Raw genomic sequence first — 16,924 nt, 5'->3', positions numbered from 1 at the left:
AGTCAAGAATATTCTATTTTATGTAAACAAAACGTGACCAGGATAGTCCAAAAAAAAAAACTCATAACCAGTAGACTAGTGTTTTTTCTTTGTGTATATCAGTTAACAGCACAGAGGAACCTTTATTACAGTTTTAAAACTTTCTGTCTGTCTTTCTTACAGTTGAAGAATATGGACTTTGAAGGGCTCTTTGGCAACATCAACTCTGTGATCGACCTATCACAACGCCTGTTTGACACCCTGCACGACACAGACTCTACTGGTGAGAAATCAGTTTTTAAAAGATGCGTATTGAATGAAGTAAAGCTTCCCCTACAGGCCAATCAGACGGCGGCGTCTCTCTGCGTGCTGTGCTTTGTACTTTATCCATGTTTCGACCATAAACTGTCACCTGTTCAAATTTTATTGGCTGAGTGAGACTTTGAACACATTTTGAAAATCGCTGCTGTTAGTAGAAGTAAAACAATGTTTCATTTTATTGTTGTGTTTAGTAGAAAGTTGGAAAAATGAATTTATTAGTTACTTAGTGTTGCACATAAACACCTCAGATTTTTGTCTACCAACTTTTTTTTGGCTTTTTTGTGTGTTTCAGTGTAATTTTTATTGCGTTTTCCTTTCTTGTTTCCCATTTTGATTTAACACATAACCTTATATTTCCTGTGCTCTCAGGAAAAGTATTCCTGGACTTCAAAGCTGAGCTGGAGGAGGTGTACAAGATCTACTGTCAGAACCATGACGATGCCATCTCTCTGCTGGAGAGCTACGAGAAAGATGAAAACATCCAGCGGCACGTGTTGGAGTGTCTGGAGAGACTGAGGTGAGTCACTGCGAGGAGGAAAAAATGTTTGAAAAAGGGACATTTTAGTTTTAGATTTCAGCTTTGACTTCTGTGTTTGACTTTACGAAACATTTTGTGCACGGAGTGACCAAAAACGTGCATGTTTGCGTGTGAAAAAGCATGAAAACGTGACAGCGACTAATACAAATGTACCATTTAAGTAAAACATTAACTATAAAAGGCTGTTGATCATTTATAGTGTGTAGAGCTCAGGAAGTGAAAAGTTTGACGCTGTATTGTTAAAGTGTTTGTTAAATGAAAACCTTTTTAAAATGCAACTGGGTCAACACACTTTGAACATAAACAGGTTTTACAGTTGTGAAGTGAAACGGTCATCACTGTATGTGTTTTGTAAAATGATGTTGTCGTGGAGGTCAAGGCTACGGTGAGGTTTCCTGTAATGAAATTAATTTATGACAGGGTTTATGTAGCAGACTTTAATCTTTGACTCATGGGTGAGTCATGAGAAGTGCAGTAAATCTTTAAACAGAAGAATAAAATATAACTGCGCTTAATGGGATAGTCCGGAATATTTGAAATACGGTTGTGTGAGGGACTTTTTCCGCTCAGTGTATTAGCCACAGTAGGTGGCGGTCAACACGCCCCCAGTTTGGAGAAGCAGAGAGGAGCACCAGCATGGAAGCCAAACAGTGTACTGCTGTGGACGGGGTCGGCAATAAAATGTATTGTAGCCACCTAAAAAAAGGAGTTTTGTTCGTGTGGAGAGAGCGATACTTAACTTGTGTAACGGTGGTCTCCTGTCAGAAAAAGCTGTCTGATGGCAAAGTACAACTGTGAAAATATTCTGAATATCACATACACTTAAACTGATGCTGATTTTATTAGGTGAACCTTTTTTAAAGTGGTTAAAAGATGTTTTGCTGCTGACCACCATCTATTTTTCTGTAAAGACACCTTTATCCCACTCCTGCTGTGTGCATGCTTCGTCTCACAGTGTTTCTTTACTGCTCAGTAATGTGCAGCAGTCAAAGAATGCACCCTGCCTGGTTTCACCTGTCTGGTTTCACCATCAGTGACTCAGACACTTGAGGTGCTGTAAAATACAGTCATCAATCTGAGTTTGAAGATAAACACAGGTTGTATCAGACCGGAAGCTTTAGAAAAGAGAGGGGCGTTGGTTCCAAGAAGAAAGTGTGCACACAACCAATCCTCTGTTGACATAGAGGTGTTTTTCTTTTTGCATATAGTTTTTCTAGTCATTTTTTAAGTTTACTGCCTCATCAGGAAAACAATACTCTTTTCTAAAGTGTGTGCGCATCTGTGGCGACCTCTTCAACTTTAAAAAGGTCACGTGTTCTGTCGCCTTGTAGCGACTACCAAATTTTACTGCCACCCTGGGCCTCTGTCCAGCTTTAAGAGAGAATTCACAACACAAAACCATAACAACCGCCGCTGCGGCTGTCTGTTTTATATGACCTTGCACGGTTTAAGTGAAATCCTGTGGATAAGTCCTTTCTGCTGAATGGACTTGTGGAAAAATTAAAGATTAACTGAAGTTATCCTGATGTCATAGGTTTATAAATCCTGTTTTTGTTATCTTTCTATCTCTTTCCAACCTTCCCTCCCCACAGGGCCATATATCGAGAGTGGTAAGTCTCCATAACGAGTGTCGTCATGATTTCCAGCATGAGAATCATCTTGACCGCATGCCTTTTGCTCACTAACCCCCGTGGAAATTACCTCTGTGTGTGTATGTGTGTGTTTACCCCGTGTGTTGGTTAAAAGTCCAACTTTTTGCTGAGTGTGGAAAGCTCTAAAAACATCTGCGCTGCCGTTTCTGAGATGGACTCATTCATGTTTTGTTGTTGGTGTTGTTGCATGTGCTTGTGAATATTGTGTTATATTGTTGTGAAGTTGAAATATTCAACATGGCAATGATCCTTCCTCTCCTCTTCTCTTCTGTGGATTAACAGTTGTTGATCCCGTGAAACAAATCTAATGCCATCTTGTGGACAAATAAAGCAACTGCACTTTACAGTAACAGATGTAGTCAATGTTATTGAACAAAAACATCAGTTATAAGATTGTTTCTCAGTTTTATGAGAATAAAATTGTGACCAAAAATCCACCTCTAATCCTTGTTTGGATTAATTTGAATGCCATAAGAAAGGACAAATCTGTAAAAGAATAAGAAAATAAACGTAGAGATATAAAGAGTAATAAATAAAATAACAAAAATTATTTATTCTTTTTTGGCACTCCTTCATATCTAACACCATAAACATGGGAAATTGTATCACACACCAATTTGTTACCTTTATTTTGTCAATATTAAGAAATAATCTCATAATACTGGGAAAAGAAAGAACCAAATTATGCAATTTAAATTATTGCAGTTCCTAAATTAATTTGTCCTCCAGACCGCATTAAAACTAAGCAAATCAGTATTGTGTGTTATTTATTTTTTTTATTGTGTCTTCCCTGTTCTTTTATGTCTCCAAAACCAGTATTGGTCATCATCAGAATATCTGAATATGTGATGATGGTTACATGTCATTGGATGGTACAGTCCACATGATACAGAGACATGTGTTACATGAACATGGGAACACACTTTAAATAGCTGTGACTGTGATAGTGGGTTTAAAGGCTCTCACACTTCACGTATTCTCATTTTGTTCCTTTAACCAAACCCTGTCTCTCTGTCACTGTTTCAGGGGAAAAACAAACTACATCAACCTCGGCTCGTTCTTAATCAAGCCGGTGCAGCGGGTGATGCGTTACCCTCTGCTACTGATGGAGCTGCTGGGCGCCACACCAGAGAGCCACCACGACCGGCCCCAGCTCACTGAGGCTCTGCAGGCCGTCAAAGAGATCAACGTAAACATCAACGAGTACAAACGCAGGAAGGACCTCGGTAAAAAATCCCTCAAAGTGTGATTTATCTAAGTCTTCTTTTGTTGTATTTATTGGTACGCAGTCTGAGCTGTTGTCCCTCTGCTGTCCACAGTGGTGAAGTACAGGAAAGGCGACGAGGACACGTTCATCGAGAAGATCTCTAAACTGAGCATGCACTCCATTATCAAAAAATCCAACCGAGTCAGCAGCCACCTCAAACACCTCACAGGGATTTCACCACAGGTACGTCTTAATCTGAGAGGAGGGAAACGTACCTGAATGAAAACATGTTTGTTCTGATCTCACTTTATCTTTTTCACCAGATTAAAGATGAAGCGTTTGATGAGGCTGAGAAGAAGTTCAGGCTGCAGGAGAGACTCATCAAGTCTTTTATCAGAGACATTTCCCTGTACCTGCAACATATACGGGTAGGTGCATTTTACTAAAATCCCATGAAAAACAACATGATGTTCTTACATTTTTGACCACATCAGAACCTGTAAGTTGCCAAACTTTGAAATACTTACCATGCCTGATTCCGAATTTCTAAAATCTTCATATGTGCATCTAATTAAAGCTGGGGCGCATGATTCTGGAGAAAGATAGTTGATGAGACTAATCAGTCTGTCTTACTGACCTGTGATTGGCTAAAGTCTCCTGTCAAGGGGTAGTCAAGTTTTCTCTCAGACCTCATTACATTATGCTCAAAGGAACTTTTGCCCAGTGATGCCAAAAATGCTGCGTACCTCCTTAATTTATATTAATATGGCTCAGTATTTTGTTTTAATATTATGAGACTTTCCAACAGTGGAAATACTTCAGCAACACCTCTCTTCATGAGAATAGTAAAGAACAACAATAGCAGTGTTTTTTAGTTGCTAGTTGAAATAACTTCTAGGAAAACATGGGATATATCGGATATGCCAGACAATGTGGAAGGAAGTTGGCACACATGACTACACATAATGTGAATAAAACTTTAATATTACCTCGTCCATGAACATTATTCCTGCCTGAGTCATGTCAGATAAATTTTCACTGGCAATGGTGGCTGTTAGACAGTGAAGACTACAACTCCCATGAGCCCATGCTCCATCATGAGGTCATGAAACCTCTAACAGGAGAACTAAAAAACTATATTTTACACAGTCGTTCATGTAACATACTCCACTAAGTATATCCATAAATATTTTGTTGTATAATATTAAAATATTGTCACAATCTCTTCAGGAATCGGCTTCTGTGAAGGTCTTGGCCGCCATCAGTTTCTGTGACATCTACACAGAGCGTAGCATCTTCGACCCCGAGCGTTTCCAGAGAGCTCACCGCTGCATCAGCGACAAACAGTTCACAGAGTTTGTAAGTCCTCTTCCTCTCTTTAGACTCATTTAGTCTCGGTGCACGTGGAACAACCTCTGATGAAAATTTCTTTTTATCCCTGAGCAGAAGGAGCGTACAGAGGCCTTAGTCATCAGCCCGCTCACCCAGCTGCTCCTCATGTTCGCTGGGCCGCACAAACTCATCCAGAAGCGCTTTGACAAGCTGCTGGATTACGACAACTGCAAAGAGCGCGCTGACCGCCTTAAGGACCGTCGCGTCCAGGACGAGCTGCAGGTGGCGCGCAACAACTACGAGGCGCTCAACGCTCAGCTCCTGGACGAACTCCCCAAGTTCCACACGGCAGCAGAGGAGCTGTTCACGGGGTGTGTGAGGGCGTTCGCTCAAGCTCAGAAGGATTTCATGAAGACGACACTGGGAGAGCTGAAGCCCCTCCTACAGGTTGTGAGTGTGCCTTTCTTTATACCGGTGGTGAAGGAAGTGGGACGCTTAAAAAAGAAAATCTCAGTGCAGATATTTTTGTTGCCACATTCTGTTATTAACTCAGACTTTTTTTTTTTCTTTACCTCCAGTTCTCTAACAAAGCCAGCACAGAGGGAAACCTTATCGCACAGTTCCAAGAAGAATATGGACGAGTTCTCCAACTTCTGCAGGGCTTTAGCTTCTGCCCGGAGAACCTGCCTCCAACCACCTCGGCAAAAAAGCCCTTCGAGAGAAAGACTCTGGAGAAGCAGACCTCTAAAAAGCAGCTGCAGACAGTGAGTTAAACTCTCATCACATTTGTGCCATATCGTATTTATCTCCCCAGGCCCTGATATGTCTTGTAACACATGAAAAACACCACACGGACATGTTAACAAGGTTAAAAACATTAGAGCTGCACTCTTCTAGTTTAATAAGTAATGCATTAGAAGTTTTTATAGCTGTAACACGATCTAAGCATGAGTCTTGCTTCTTTCAGTCTAACTTCATCGCGCAGACAGATGAGCACCGTGCAGGACTTCTGGTACGCTTCGGTCCTGAGAAACTTTACCAGGCAGAGAGAAACTTCAACGCAGCACAGGATCTGGACGTCTCTATACAAGAGGGAGACCTTGTGGGTGTGATCAAGCAGCAGGACCCCATGGGAAGCAACAACCGCTGGTTAATTGATAATGGAGGTAGATACTCATTCTCCACATATTTTGATGTCTGAACCTCTGACTTGAGACTTAAAAATCATGCAGCATTAAAATTAATTTCCATGTCTTCTCTTTCTTCTCTTAATTTACAGTCACCAAGGGTTTTGTGTACAGCTCCTTCCTCAAGCCCTACAACCCACGCCGGAGCCAGTCAGACGTGTCCATCGAGAGCCAATCGTCCAATGAGTCGGGCTACGGCGGCTCCTCCCCTGTTTTCTCCCGTCAGAACAGCAACAGCACGCTGACCTTTAACCAGGAAACGGCCACCGTCAGCTTTTCCACATCGCAGCCCCCAAGTCAGTCATCACCACACCCTTCACTTGACTCTGCCTCATCACGCAGGAGTCACCACAGAGATGCACTCAACCCCGACTCCGCCAGTCAGAGCAACTCCATAAACTCCTCACCCAGAAACCCCTCGAACCGCAGGGAATTCTCTGACCAAACACACCGAAACTCCTCCAGTCACAGAGACACGGAGCCGTCTTACCGACATTCAGGCAATCACAGAGACACGTACGATACGAGCTACACAAGTACGAGCAGCCAGAAGGAGATGTCGGACCTCTCGGAGACAGAATCTTATTCTTCGCTCAGAAACAGCCGGTCACAGCGGCATGGACACACAGACAAAAGCTACAGTTCATACCAGTGGAGAAATGGAGATGACGGAGGCCAGAAGAGGTCTGCGTACTCCAGAGACGAATACATCGAGCCCGAACCAGAACCAGAACAGGACAGTGAATTAGACGGTCACCAGGTGAGATTTTGTTTGACTCATCAGACATTTACAATACAAAACTAAATTAGACAGTTTATTCAATGATTAAAATAATTATTATGTCAAACTTTTAAATGGCAAACAGAACTTTTTCAGTTATTCTGATTGCTTTAGTAAATAAATTAGAGCTGGGTTGGCCACATTATAATGATGGCTATTCAAAACATTTAGCTTCTTTATCCCCAAATTTACATAAACCTTTTGAGGCTCACATTTTAAATGTTTGTCATTTTGAACAAACTCAGTGTTCACTACCTACCTACAAAATGGCAGGAAAAGTTGGCGACTAGTTGGTGAACATAATGGAGCGTGTAGCTGCTAAAAAGACAGTTATATACCTCAGGAAACTGGTGGAGACCAAAAACCGAGCTAAAAGGAGAGTGAATGTTGGACATAAATTTGTTAGACCAGAAAATGGACTCCAAATTAGTGCTAATGTTGTAAATAGCCAACTCTTTGCTAACAAGTTAGTTCCTAAAACCTTATAAGGTGATTTTCAGCTTGTTAATCTGTCTAAACATAAATTAATACCACCTAAACACTGGAACAATACAAACTAACAACGTTTTTCTTTATCGATTGGTTTTTAGATTTACTACGCTCTCTACTCCTTCGATGCCCGCTGTGCCAATGAACTGAGCATCTCAGCCAATCAGAGGCTGCGGATACTGGAGTTCCAGGACATGAATGGCAACAGCGAGTGGTGGCTGGGGGAGGCAGGAGGCCGGCGGGGTTATGTGCCTTCCAACTACATCCGCAAATCAGAGTATACATGAAGACGTTTTATCACGTGGCTGATACCTGAGATTGTACTTCACTCTGCGAGCAGACAGAACAAAGAGAGACGAACAAGCATCTGGACACGCTGTGACTTATTTTTGATCTGTTGTCATGGAGTTTGAGAGTGAGAAGGACTGACTATTGCTGCTGACTCTGCTCCGAAAAGTTAGCATTATATGCCTATATTTATAGACTTTTTATATTATTTTTACTTTCTGGAAACTGCACCCTACCCCCACTTGTTTCCAGTGAAAAACCTGTGAATTGCACCAGATTTTTTTTTTTTTTGCCATATTCTCTGGGCCTGAAGACAATGAATTGTATGTTTTAAGAGAACAGTCTTAAAGGTTAGCACATTGGGAGATTGCAATGGAAATGTGAATATTTTGGGTTCTGACTGGTTCCTCTAAGCAAACTTCAAGTGGTATGCAGACAGACTGACCTAAACACTGTGTTCATGACTTTTTTTTCTGCATGTGGTTTATTGCACCACTTGAATGATACATTAATATTAGATGCATTTACACCATACTGTTCAACAATCAAGGATTGAGGCACTTATGATGATGATTATCCACTGGTTGCTAGTTTTGAAGTGTCTGTGGAGCCATCAACAGGACTGTGGAGTGTTGTATGAAAATAATCAAAAGCAAGGGCAAAGGTGAATGGCATATTATATATGGTTTACAAGCACGCCCCTCGTCAGTAACCTGAATGCATTTTTTTAACTTGGTTGACTCTGTGCAAACAGGTGATGACCCGTTGTACCTGTGAGAGGAGGGTTAACGAACAGGGAGAGAGACAGTGGTCTGATCTTTACTCTGATTTCTCCACATACTCCCCATGTACATTATATATAGTGCTGTATATTGAGAATATGCTATTGCTGATCACTGTTTGAATAAAAAACAGCTCGGCTGACAAATCACGTGACTGTGTCTGAAAGAACTGTTCTGTTTGTTTTCCCTGTCTGGTGGAAGATCATCATGGTGTTTTGTCTCTGTGTCACAATATATATTTAAGAATTTCTAAGTCGAGATGGACGTTCTTTTTTCTGAATTTAAATATCTGACGATACTTGTAGTGAGCTCATGGTCCAGTGCAAGGGCCTGTATGTCTAACTCACACAATTTTGGGAGACAAAAAACAAAGCGACTGGTAGATAAAAGTTCAATTATGGGGGATCACGTGATTGTTTCAGTGTGTGTGTGCATACATGATCAACTGGCCTGCAGCTTGTCCACAGCTTAATCTGGAATATTACTGGACTGATCACTGAACCAAACACTACTGGACACCAGAGACAGCATTATGTTTTTGGTTCACCCCATTCTTGTGAATGCAATATATGAAGAATGCCTTGATTCAAGGATGAACTGATTAGATTTGGGTCGTCAAAGGTTAAGACTGCAGAGACCTCACTAAACATGTATTTGGCTATAACCCAAGAACTCATACACTAATGATGACATTTCACACAGATTTTACATCCACCATCACAGAATCACAAGGCACACCTGGACTTGGTTAACACCATTTGGGAACCACTGGTTTAGAAAATATATGTGTCTATAATGATATAGTGAGAGCCTTCTTTGAAGTTGTTTGATGGATTTGCATCTCTAGTCAAAAAAAAACATATGAACCATCTTGCGACTATGATTTATTCTTTGAGAATTTACAGTAATTTAAACTTAAAACAAATGGGGCTATTAAATACAAAAACACCAGCATGGTCCTTTAACTATAGTAACTATTACTTTTACAGTTTTGTGGTCATGCAGAATTATGACGCGGCATAACAGAATATATACAAGACCGTATTCTATGCAACACTGAGTAATGGTGTTTTGCATATAAAAAATTGATGATCTAAGAATTTTTTAGCAAAGCGAACCCTCTTCTGCTCGCTGAGAAGATCATTAATGTTTACAAAGAAGATTTTTGGGAACTTTACACAGTCAAGAGTGCAGTTTAGCGTCAGCCTCTTGGTATTCTTTTAAATAAACAATTTTTTTTATGAGCGCTACTTGCTCACAGCCTTTTCTTTTGACCACCTCAACAGAAATAAAGGTCACAGTGCAGAAGAGACAAAGTACAACTAACATGTCAAATAAATGCAAATCAATGCAGGGTACTAATGATTAACAAGTGGGAGGAGTTTTTGGATGGTCTTCATATTATTTAAGACTTGTATGAGCAAAAAACAAACTATATAGACTCACACTGGTCCCATCATGGCTGGGGTCTACATCAACATGGTCTGCTTAACAGCTCTACTCTTACAGCTGTGTGCACTCACTGCGCTTGGGCAGGAATATGAATATGTAAGTACGCATATAGCAAAGGACGAATTCAGGAAGGGCTTCAAATTTGATAAACGACTGATTTATTTCAATTTTGTTACAGGAAATTACAGAATATGGCACTGGTGGTAAAAACACTTACTTTTACTTAGTTTCCAGTTAATTAAAACTTGGCTGTATCAGTGCTTAAATGCCTCTCTTCTCCTCACAGATTATGAGTATTACGATATTCCCACCGAAATCCCTACAGAAGATTCCACTTGGAGTTTGGATGACTGGTGGTATGACCTTGTGGATGTTACAGGTAAATTAACTCTGACACTGCTTCCCCCTCAGATACTAAAGGCGTGCAGTAGTATAGCTTAGAAATCTCCTCTGTCTTAGGATGCATTGATCAGGACATCCACTCAATTAACTGCAGTTTGCTCCTGACACATTCTTTCTCTTTATAGCTGCATGTAAGGTCTTCATATCCACAAGTGTTTGATGTGACTCTGTCGTCGTTTAGATCAGTGTGACCCAAACCCGTGTTTGAACGATGGCATCTGTGGTCAGTCTGCTGATGGGGGCTTCACTTGTGCGTGCCCTGAACCTTACACAGGAAAGAAGTGTCAGACAGGTAAGTCTCGCCTCCTGTGCACATTAGCAGTTTATATTACAAAACATATTTCAGAACAAGGGCAGTTTTTCAAATTTAATAACCTAGTACATTTTGGGAGAGGTAAGATGTGCACACAAAAGCAATGAAATGTATGTTGGGGGATACTGAAAGAAAAGGAAATAAAAATCAATGAGGTTTTCCGGAGTAAAATAACATTACAGGGTCATTCATTCAATACTTCTACTAACTCTGTCAGCAAGGGCTTTACATATTTGACCCAGCTGGTCCAGAATTTAATGAACATGGCATTTTCCTTAAGATGGAGAGAAAAAGTCTTTAACCAGTAACCCAGAACTGATAAACCAAACGCTGGCCCTACATACAGACTTTAGCCTTTTGAACAAATTGCAGCTCTCCTACACGCTTGGAAGGGGAGATTGTTTGCATTGTTATCTGCAAACTCACTGCTAGATGCCAGTAAATCATACCCACTGGTCCTTTAAAATTAATGTAAAATGAAATAAAGGGAATATATGATGTGCTTTTTTAGTGAAAGATGTTTGCAAGGGTGTGAAATGTGGCCATGGAAGCTGCGTTGTCAAATTTACTTCTCCATTCTACGAGTGCAAGTGCAAACCTCCGTACAGACCACCCAACTGCAAGAAAGGTCTGTTTTTTTTTGTTTTTTAATCAAATTTTATAGCTCTGTTTGTTGTTAATTTGTTTTCTCATTATATCACATTGGACAGTTCTATTGCACTGGGCTTTTTGTGCTGGATATAACTGGAGACTGATCCTCTTGCCTGTGTTCACAGCTTCTCCCTGCAGACCCAATCCCTGTCAGAATGGAGCGTCTTGCAGGAAGGGTCCCAAACGATCCTTCAAATGTTCTTGTCCTGAAGGATACACTGGGACGTTCTGTGAAGTTGGTAAATACTTTCTCCCTACATCGAAAAACACACTATAAACCAGCTTTCCCTATCTCTCATCCCTTTATGAATCAACGTATTATATGACTAAAGGAAACCTTTTTTTGTTTTGTTTTTTAGCGCCAAATGACTGTTACCAGGAAGACGGGGAGTCTTACCGCGGCATGGTGAGTGTGACAGTTGAAGGGGAAGAGTGTCTGGACTGGAACTCCTATTTCATCATGCAGAAAGGAGGAGATCCCTTCAAAGAGTATGCAGGCTTTGATGGAATTGGGCCTCACAATTACTGCAGGTGAGGAGTCATCTTGTGTAAATACTGTGCATGTTTACTGTGGACATAACATGTGAGGTATGTACTATACAGTTGAGGACAAAATTATTAGCCCCCCTATGAAATTTAAAGTTTTCTTCAAAATTGTCCCAAGTGCTTTTTTAATCATTTTCAACATAGCATTTCTAAACATACTAATTTTCTTTAGAAAGCATAAATTATTTCTATATACACACAATAACAAAAGTATTTCAGAAAAAAACAAAAATTACCAGGGTCAGTATCATTAGCCCCTTTAAGAACTGACCTTTCTATTGAGCCATAGCACAAACCACTGTTGTGCAATGATTGCTTTAACTTTGTATTACTCAAAGCTTGTAAAATCAAGTTAAAACTGAGGGTCATCTTCTAATTTACACACAGAAATAAATAAATAAATCAGTTTAGACTTGAGAGTAACAATTGTTGACGCTCACAAAGCAGGAGAAGGATCTACAAAGTTATTACAATGTCCAAGTACTGGAGTGAGAAGTATCATCAAGACATTCTGAAAAATTGAAAGAAAACAAATTCTTCCTTTTGAATGCTTTTAGGATGTATTTCCAGGAGTGTATTGTATTTTTCTAGATAAAGTGCTTTCCCGAACATCAGTAATTGGCATTTCAATTTTAATAAATCTGTATAAATGCTTTACAGAATAAGTAACAACCTGTTAAGTTGATTCATGAAAATAATGTTTTGGTTGCCAGCTTGTTATAAATGTAGTGATGTTGAGCTTTTTAGTACTTATCTTAACATCTCTGTGTATTTAAGGAACCCTGATGGAGACGATCAGCCCTGGTGCTTCATTAACAAAGATGGCAAACTGAAGTGGAACTACTGTAACGTAACAAAATGCTCTGGAGGTAAAATACACACATACACACAGAGAAAGATCTTGGCCTCCACAACTATCATTCGCTCATTTTTATTTTGACATCACTCCCAGATTCACCCACTCCACCGACCATCCAGGAAACAGATGCAACATCAACTCCAGCCTCAACTCCAGCCAAGCCCGACTTCTTCGCTGGCCAGTTCTCCCAGTGCGGGAAGCCGCAGCCCGGCCGCTCGGGCAGGATCTTCGGAGGGAAGAAGTCTCTTCCTGGGGCTCATCCCTGGCAGGTTTCCCTGCAGACCAGACCCAAAGGCTCCTCCATGCCCTTCAGCCACATATGTGGGGGCATCCTCATCGAGTCCTGCTGGGTGCTCACTGCTGCACACTGCATGTAAGTAATACCTGTCTTTTCAGCACTGTGTGATGGGGGTTTATAGGTCGCACTTTATTTTACAGAACAACTAGCTGTATTTATATTAAATGAGACAACAACTAGAAATAACGTGCATAATAGGCTTTATTAGAGGGTAACTATGGACACAGTTCAACAGAACTGCACTGTAAACTAAAATGTATTGTTTCCTACTGTTAGACCCTTATTAGAGGGTGTGATTTCACTTTAGTTTACAGGACAGTTCTGTTGTAATGTGTCATTAATTACTCTCCAGTGAAGTCTAATATGGGTCTAACAGTGGGGAATAACACACTTTAGTTTACAGTACACTTCTGTTGTAATGTGTCCCTAATTATTCAAATTCTAAGGGTCTAATAAGGGTATAATATAGGGTTTAATCATGTCTAATTAAGAACATTTTAATTCGAGTTTCTATCTAATTTAATACAAAGTGCAACTTGTTATGTTATTACTGGATTGTTGGATTAATGGTGCCTAATTACCAATCAGGCTGTAGTTGTGTGAGTTTGCTGTCTAATAAAGAACATGTTTTTGGATGGAAAATAAGGTCTTCTATGTCTTATTAGAGTGTTAATAAAGGGTGACTAGTTAATAAATGGACACCTGACCTTAATTTAACTCTCTTGGGTGTGGTGCTTTGTTTATCCAGTAAGTCTGAAATGGACATGCAGGTGGTGCTGGGAGGAGTGGACATAGAGAAGAATGAAATATACGATCAGGTCATTCCAGTGACGAAGGCCATTGTGCATGAAGAATACAGGGAGACCCCGTTTGCTCTTCATAATGATGTTGGTGAGGAACAATAATAACTATTATTGACCTATTATTCAGTTTAAAACCTTTCTTTTGTTTTATTTTGTCATAAACAAATGTACTCTTATACTGTTACCTATGAGCTGTTCCCTTCTTCACGTCTCTCCTGTGCAGCGATGCTTCAGCTGAAAATCATGGACAAACCGTTCTGTGCCAAAGAAACCCGCTTTGTGAAGACAGTCTGTTTGCCGAACCAGCCCTTCAGCAATGGGACGGAGTGTGTGATCTCAGGCTGGGGCGTCACTGAAACACGTGAGCATCATTTGAATCTCTGTAAAGTCAACTCAGTCACATCATCAAAATGAGTTGCTGGGGTCAGTGGTTGGAAAGCAGTGGTTAGTATTTAGTCATAAGATGTTTAAGTATGTTTAAGTTGAAATAAAGCACTGTGCAGAAAAAATAGCAGTAAATCTTTATCAACATAAAAACAAAACAGAACAGGCCGTTTATGAGATTAAACCAATAAAATGGGAAATGTTTTGAACTTTGGCAGCTCATGGATATTCATCCAATTCACCTATAGCACGCATTTACATCGGAAAACAGGGTAATGTATTTCTACTGAATCATTTCAAAGTGTGTCATTTCACGTGCTGTAATATTGAATTCATTTTTATAAACTTCAAAACACAAATTACTGCAAAAATGATTGCTTTACTAATATTGTAGAGTGTAAAAAATAAAATAAAAGATAAATAGAGCCCTTTAACCTTATTGCATGTGATTTTGTTTCATTACTAGAGTGATTAATATGTTTTTTATGGAAGCCCATTTCTGCCAAAGTTATGAAAAAATTGTTCTGTAAGTCATTATAATGAGAAACTCATTATCCCAGTATTTTGAGATACTAAGTAATTATTCTGAAACAATAACCCAGTATTTTCAGATACTGTCTCATTATTTTGAGATGTTTATGAGAAATTATTTTGAAATAGAGTCATTATTCTGAGATAAGTAGGTCATTATTTCAAGGATTGTCATTATAATGATGACAATAATGATAATGATGTTTTTTTCTATCACATTGGCGAAAATGGGCTTCCGTATAAATTTATATGATGTCAGTATACAGTAAATACTGCTGTAATCCCAAACCCAATGATTAATTCTTCTTCCTTGATACACACTGCTGTGCATTTAATATTATGTTCAGTTAATTGTCATCTTTAAACCCCTTACCTAATAAGTAGTAAGTAGTAATATTTAAAGTTTAAGAGTTTAAACAGGCATGCAGAGCCTGAAACATTTGTTAACCACATGCATATGACAAAATTAACCACAAGTCATACCAAAATGATGTATATAAGTATATTAACTGTAGCAAATAATATGGAAAAATCACAGAATGCTCTTAAAATATTAATATGAAAGACAAGAAAATGAGAAAAGTGGTAGGCGTCTTTATCTGGAACCCCGTACTTTAATACTCGACTAAATGCAGCATTGAATACATTTGAACATTACAGCTGAACTGATTCTCTTCCTGTCTCAGAGAGGTACGGCACCAACCAGCTGCTGGATGCTCGTGTTCTCCTGATCTCCCAGGAGAAATGTAAAGCTCCCCATGTTTACGGAGACTCGCTGGATGACAGCATGTTCTGTGCAGGAAACATGGAAGGAGGCGTTGACTCCTGTCAGGTTTGTGAGAAATGTGATTTTTTTAAATAATAACAGTTTTAATGATAATAAAAAGAGACAAAGCCCTGGTAAAACCTTCACTCTGTCTGTCCCTGCAGGGAGACTCTGGCGGCCCTCTGGTGTGTGAGCGTAACGGGACCCATTACATCGTTGGTGTGGTGAGCTGGGGCGACGGCTGCGGCAAGAAGTACAAACCCGGTGTCTACGCCAGCGTCCGCCATTTTATTGACTGGATTGCTTATCATTTACTCTCATAAGAATGAAAGTGACCAAAATATGACTTACAGAAACTGACTGTCCTTTCCTTATGTAGAAATGATCAGAAAAACTCCAGACCCAGTCACACATTAACTCACATGTATCCGTGGTTTAATAACTCATGTATACCTACAGTTACATAAATTGATTATCATGTTCAACCTAGTTTTTGTAAGCATGCTTGCAGCAACTGTTAATAAAGACAACTATAAAATGTACATGAGGATTTCTGAGTGAGTCCCTTAAACCAACACATTTATCAATAATTTGTTCATCTTTGTGAATCATAAATGTTCAAATTAAAAGAGGTAAGTACAGGTATATTCTGTGATCATTAGAATAATGAGTATAATATATACTATACTTTTAACATGGTTATTTATATAATAAGTTTAATTGAAAAGGCAGTGTGATATGTTGTAGGTGTTTAAAGAGAAAGTTCATCTAAAAATGATTGAAGGTCAGGTTTAGTTTTTCAGTCCACAAAACACTGCTGGGGTTTCACAGAAGAACAGTTTAGCTGAATCTCCCAAACAATGGAAGTGAATGGTGACCAGTTTTCAAACAAAATAAACAACCAAAAAAAACACAAAAAAAAACACACATGCACACACACACACACACACACACACACACACACACACACACACACACACACACACACAGTGAAGGCCTGTTACTTTAATAAAAGCTTAAAAACCATAGAAGAGTGAAAACAGGAAGGCTGACATTAGTATGATGTAAACAACACAGCTACAGCTAATAAAACTGATAATGGATGTGTTAGATTTTAGTAGGTGTCCAAATGATCAATCCTTAACAAGAGTTAATACTACTGGCAGCACTGAAGCAGTCAGGGGCCCCAAAAATCAGATTCTTCTTAAGGCCCCGTAAAGCCTTGGGTCGGCTCTGCATAATAAAAAAGTAAATTATTTCAAAATGTTTCCCAAAGAGACAAAAAAACAACTACAGACACGTAACGGCCATGAGGAAATGCTAAATGACCACAAAGAGACAATAAATGATCACACAAAGGGGC

General features: G+C 39.6%; 2 protein-coding genes across 6 annotated transcripts in view; both read left to right on the top strand.

Annotated features, from left to right (window-relative positions):
• dnmbp (dynamin binding protein) overlaps positions 1–8,706 on the top strand; it is a 59,900-nt gene extending 51,194 nt beyond the window's left edge. For 2 of the 4 annotated variants that reach the window (XM_084740385.1, XM_084740388.1), the window contains 12 exons: positions 163–262; positions 670–817; positions 2,431–2,448; positions 3,517–3,716; positions 3,810–3,940; positions 4,021–4,125; positions 4,928–5,056; positions 5,144–5,479; positions 5,608–5,793; positions 5,997–6,195; positions 6,309–6,976; positions 7,588–8,706. In XM_084740385.1, the coding sequence (XP_084596511.1) occupies positions 163–262; positions 670–817; positions 2,431–2,448; positions 3,517–3,716; positions 3,810–3,940; positions 4,021–4,125; positions 4,928–5,056; positions 5,144–5,479; positions 5,608–5,793; positions 5,997–6,195; positions 6,309–6,976; positions 7,588–7,773 (2,406 nt within the window). In that variant the 3' untranslated portion in view covers positions 7,774–8,706. The remainder of the gene's footprint in view (positions 1–162; positions 263–669; positions 818–2,430; positions 2,449–3,516; positions 3,717–3,809; positions 3,941–4,020; positions 4,126–4,927; positions 5,057–5,143; positions 5,480–5,607; positions 5,794–5,996; positions 6,196–6,308; positions 6,977–7,587) is intronic. The other 2 variants (XM_084740386.1, XM_084740387.1) reach the window with 2 other exon arrangements.
• A 1,266-nt stretch (positions 8,707–9,972) lies between these two features.
• LOC146312046 (factor VII-activating protease-like) lies at positions 9,973–15,951 on the top strand. 2 transcript variants are annotated; one of them, XM_084741609.1, is made up of 14 exons: positions 9,973–10,104; positions 10,187–10,211; positions 10,295–10,387; positions 10,592–10,702; positions 11,235–11,351; positions 11,500–11,613; positions 11,734–11,905; positions 12,698–12,789; positions 12,873–13,152; positions 13,826–13,968; positions 14,104–14,241; positions 14,483–14,536; positions 15,482–15,627; positions 15,726–15,951. In XM_084741609.1, exons 1-14 carry the CDS (start codon positions 10,015–10,017, stop codon positions 15,882–15,884), a joined length of 1,734 nt encoding a protein of 577 aa, XP_084597735.1. In that variant the 5' UTR covers positions 9,973–10,014; the 3' UTR covers positions 15,885–15,951. The 2 variants fall into 2 exon arrangements, with proteins under 2 accessions (XP_084597735.1, XP_084597736.1); XM_084741610.1 differs by lacking the exon at positions 14,483–14,536.
• Positions 15,952–16,924: the final 973 nt, after the last annotated feature.

This window comes from Lutjanus erythropterus, chromosome 17, assembly GCF_056507025.1.
Source record: "Lutjanus erythropterus isolate fLutEry1 chromosome 17, fLutEry1.hap2, whole genome shotgun sequence".
NCBI classification, from domain to species: domain Eukaryota; kingdom Metazoa; phylum Chordata; class Actinopteri; order Lutjaniformes; family Lutjanidae; genus Lutjanus; species Lutjanus erythropterus.
This window is presented reverse-complemented; position numbering and strand designations above follow the sequence as displayed.